General features: G+C 49.3%; 2 protein-coding genes across 2 annotated transcripts in view; one reads left to right on the top strand and one right to left on the bottom strand.

Annotated features, from left to right (window-relative positions):
• Ppp2r5d (protein phosphatase 2 regulatory subunit B'delta) overlaps positions 1-256 on the bottom strand; it is a 20,484-nt gene extending 20,228 nt beyond the window's left edge. Inside the window, exon 1 of the mRNA XM_010617806.1 lies at positions 113-256. Coding sequence (XP_010616108.1) covers positions 113-256 — 144 coding nt within the window. The remainder of the gene's footprint in view (positions 1-112) is intronic.
• Positions 257-3,280: 3,024 nt separating this feature from the next.
• Positions 3,281-3,588, top strand: part of Pex6 (peroxisomal biogenesis factor 6) — a 12,526-nt gene continuing 12,218 nt past the window's right edge. Inside the window, exon 1 of the mRNA XM_010617805.3 lies at positions 3,281-3,451. Coding sequence (XP_010616107.1) covers positions 3,281-3,451 — 171 coding nt within the window. The remainder of the gene's footprint in view (positions 3,452-3,588) is intronic.

Here is a 3,588-nt window from a genome sequence, read left to right as displayed (position 1 = left end):
CATTGGCCCGAACTGTTGCAAACCTGCCTGACAACCGGGAGCCGCCTCCCCGGATTGGTCATCAAGGCCAAGTTGCTTCCTTTTTTTCTCATTGGAAAGAAAGAGTACAAACCGCCAGGGTTCGGCTTCCAGAATTGGCCGAGGGGGAAGGGCCCGCCCGAAAGTGGGTTGGGCTTAGAGGAGGCGGGGCCAAGGAGGAACCCCAGCTAGGTTCCCAGCGCCGCGCTCCCCCGTCGGACTGTGGCGGCCTCGCCATTCTTCGCGGTTCCTGTAGCACTGTTCTTTCCCTCTCTAAGAGGCGCGCAGGCTTCCCCGCTCTCCCACCCCCACCTACTTTCGAACTGGAGGAAAGACGCCCTACCTCGAAGGGCACCTTCCTTCACTGGGGTAAAGTGTCACTCATTGCAAGCACACAATTGGTGGAGAAAGCTCCCAGCGGGCCTCCAGGGCATTTGCCTGCCCAGACTGGAAAACCGGGAAAAAGTCGAGGAGCCTGGTTTGTAGCCACTTTAGGAAGTGAGTCCCACATTTACTGCAGGTGTCCTTCGATTGGGGAACCAGCTGAGAAGGAGGTGAAAAGCAGCCCTCCCCAAGCCAGTGCTCTAATGAATAAGACTCAGTTCCTGCCCTCAAGGAGTTCGAAGTCTGGTGAAGTCTACAAAGGTGGATTAGCAGATGATTAAGTACAATGCAATAAATTGTACAAACCTGTGGAATAGGTTTCAGAGAAGTTACTCAAGTAGCCCATGAGAAGAAAGAGAACAAGGCCCATCAAGAATAAGCCTCGCGACCAGGTGTGGTCGCCCAGGCTTGTAATCCCAGCACTCAGGAGATGGAGGCAGGAGGATCACCCAGAGTTTGAGGCCAGCCTGAACTACAAAGTGAAACCCTTCTCAAAAAACCAAAAGAATAAGCCTGGGGGGCTGGGGATGTAGCTCAGCGTGCAGAGCCTGACTGGCAATCCGAAGGCCCTGAGTTAGATTGCTGGTAACCAAAAAAAGAATAAGCCTGGAAACCCAGGCATGGTGTCCCACACCTTTAATACCAACACGGGAGGCTGAGGCAGGAGGACTGCCATGAGTTTGAGCCCAGCCAGGGCTACAAAGTGAATTTGAGGCCAGCCTGAACTACATAGCGAGACTGTCTCAATAAGAAAAAAAAAAATCTTGGGAGTGGGAGTATAACTCAGTGGTAGGTGCCTGGCACTACAAAATAAATCAATATAAACCTTGGTTTTGCCCAAGGAGAGCAATGTTTAAATACAACGGTCATGGGGATAGAGAGAAGAGGAGAGGATTGGGAAATAAGTAGAATCAATAGGATTTGGAGTTTCATTGGCATATGTGGAGATGGTAACAGGACAAATTCCAGAAATGATAAAGATGTAGGAGGGAAACAGGTGTCATAATGGCAAAGAAAACAGGTAGGCCAGAGGAAAATGAAAATGAAATTGAATCAGAGTGTGGTGGTTTATGCCTGTAATCCCAGCACTTAGGAGGCTGAGGCAAGAGGATCACCCAGCGTTTGAGGCCAGCCTAGTGTCACATAGTTTAAGGCCAACCCAGACTACTTAGTGAGATCCTGTCTCAAGAAAAAAAACTGTTGAAATTGAACAGCAAAATCTCAATTCTGCAATGAGGATGTTACGAATGATCTTTGCCAAGGATGTTTCAGGGCAGTAGAAAGTAGTTTATAGCAGGTTGGAGAGTGAGCAAGTGGTTAGGAAGAGAAGAGAGCAAATGTAAGATCCTGGCCATCTCACAGGAATTGTATTTGGCTTTTTTAACTAATGATAGCTGCAAGGTAACAGAATGAACTAGATGTCAACCATTCTTCACTGAAGGAAAGCCTGGGAAGAAAGGATGTTTATTTATGGGTGGCATTTGTGTCTGTGTGAGTGTGGTCCAGGCAGGATACCAGATGTATTTACCTATTTGAAGGGCTATATGGAGCACCACAGACCTGAGGCCCAAGCTTGCCTGCTGCTGGATAAAGCAGGCATATTCTCTAGGCCCATCCTATCTGCCTAGTCCTTGGTCACTCAGGGATGCAGGGAACAGAGCCACATAGAGTAGGATGACCAAATGAGAATTTTCATCAATGTGAACCCAGGTCACTGGTACCTTGCATGCTGTTTTTAAAAGACAGGAGCCAGGCATGGTGGTGCATCCCTGAGGTTCTAGCACTTGGGAGGCTGAGACAGGAGGATTGCCACCAGTTGGTGGCCTGTCTAGACTACATAGCAAGAGCTTGTCTCAAAAAAGCAAGAATGGAAAATTTCAGGTTATGACCTCAGCTACTTCCAAGAACTAAGACATCGAAATAGTTGCTGGTCTCTCTGGGGGTAAGTATAACATGTAAAGCTAATATTCAGTTTTCAGGGATTTGATTTTCAGATATTTAAGAATGCATTCTTTTTTTTGTTTTGTTTTTTTGTTTTTCAGCTTTAATTGAGTTTATTGGTACATTTTAGGGATACAGTAGTTACACTTATTGTTGGGATCTTGTACCTCTACATGACAAGTCTTGATTCTCATTTTTTCTCCTTACCTCTGCCCTCCCTTCACCCAAGAATGTATTCTATACAAAATAGATTAACACAAGGTGCTCAGCTGTGGAGAGGATAAAGCAGGGTCGGCAAAGAGAAGATTGTCCCCACCCAATCCGTTGATTATAAACAAAATACAGTTGGAAATGTGGCCCACCACTGGCTGAGTTAGAAGTGAAAACAAGGATGGATCTAACAGCACTGGCTGGAGGCTTAGAACTCAGGACAGAAGCCTTGAATCTCTCTGCCTGTCCCGCAGCGGGTCTTCCTCCAAGATACCAGATTGATAGGGGAGAGCAACCGGGTTGGAGAGAAGAGGAAAGCAGTTTTATGGCACTAGGACAGGACAAGAAAAAAGCGCTGGGACATGGGTTTTGTATTGGATGTGTCGGGACAGGTGGGGCAGCACCACAGCACTCCAGGGCTAGTGAATCACGTGGTAATTCAGCCAGCAGTCACTATATACTCATATGCTTGTCTGAGACAATTTTATAATCTTACCACTCCCTCTACAACGTTCCTGGCAACCCTCAAACCTTAGTGCCTACAGCTGCGTGACTGTACGAGTTCTTCGGAGAAGTGGACCCCTTCCTTCGATAGCTCCCAGGCCTGGGCCGAGCCAGTCGGGGCACACGGGTTTAGAGACTGGTCAATAAATTGTTGATACGCTGTGTGGGGCGTGATGATCAAGAGACTGCCACAAAGTTGGAACGCAAACCCTTGCAAGGGCGCATGCGTATAGGCCAGGCAACCGCAGTGCCGGCCAGGCACTGTCCTGATTTCTTCGGGTGGGCGCAGCGCAATCAGCGCCCCTCCCACTTTCCCGCGCGCAGCTGCCGGAAGCGGAAACAACTCTCCCGGACGGGCTTCCTGTTCGCTGTCTCCGGAAGCTGCGGTCTGCTGGTTGGTTTCCAGTCACCATGGCGCTGGCTGTTTTGAGAGTCTTGGAGCCCTTCCCAACCGAGACACCCCCTCTGGCTGTGCTGTTGCCGCCCGGGGGCCCATGGCCTGCGGCGGGGCTGGGCCTGGTGCTGGCGCTG

This window comes from Fukomys damarensis, unplaced genomic scaffold (genome assembly GCF_012274545.1).
Source record: "Fukomys damarensis isolate Sample0158 unplaced genomic scaffold, DMR_v1.0_HiC HiC_scaffold_20, whole genome shotgun sequence".
NCBI lineage: Eukaryota > Metazoa > Chordata > Mammalia > Rodentia > Bathyergidae > Fukomys > Fukomys damarensis.
This window is presented reverse-complemented; position numbering and strand designations above follow the sequence as displayed.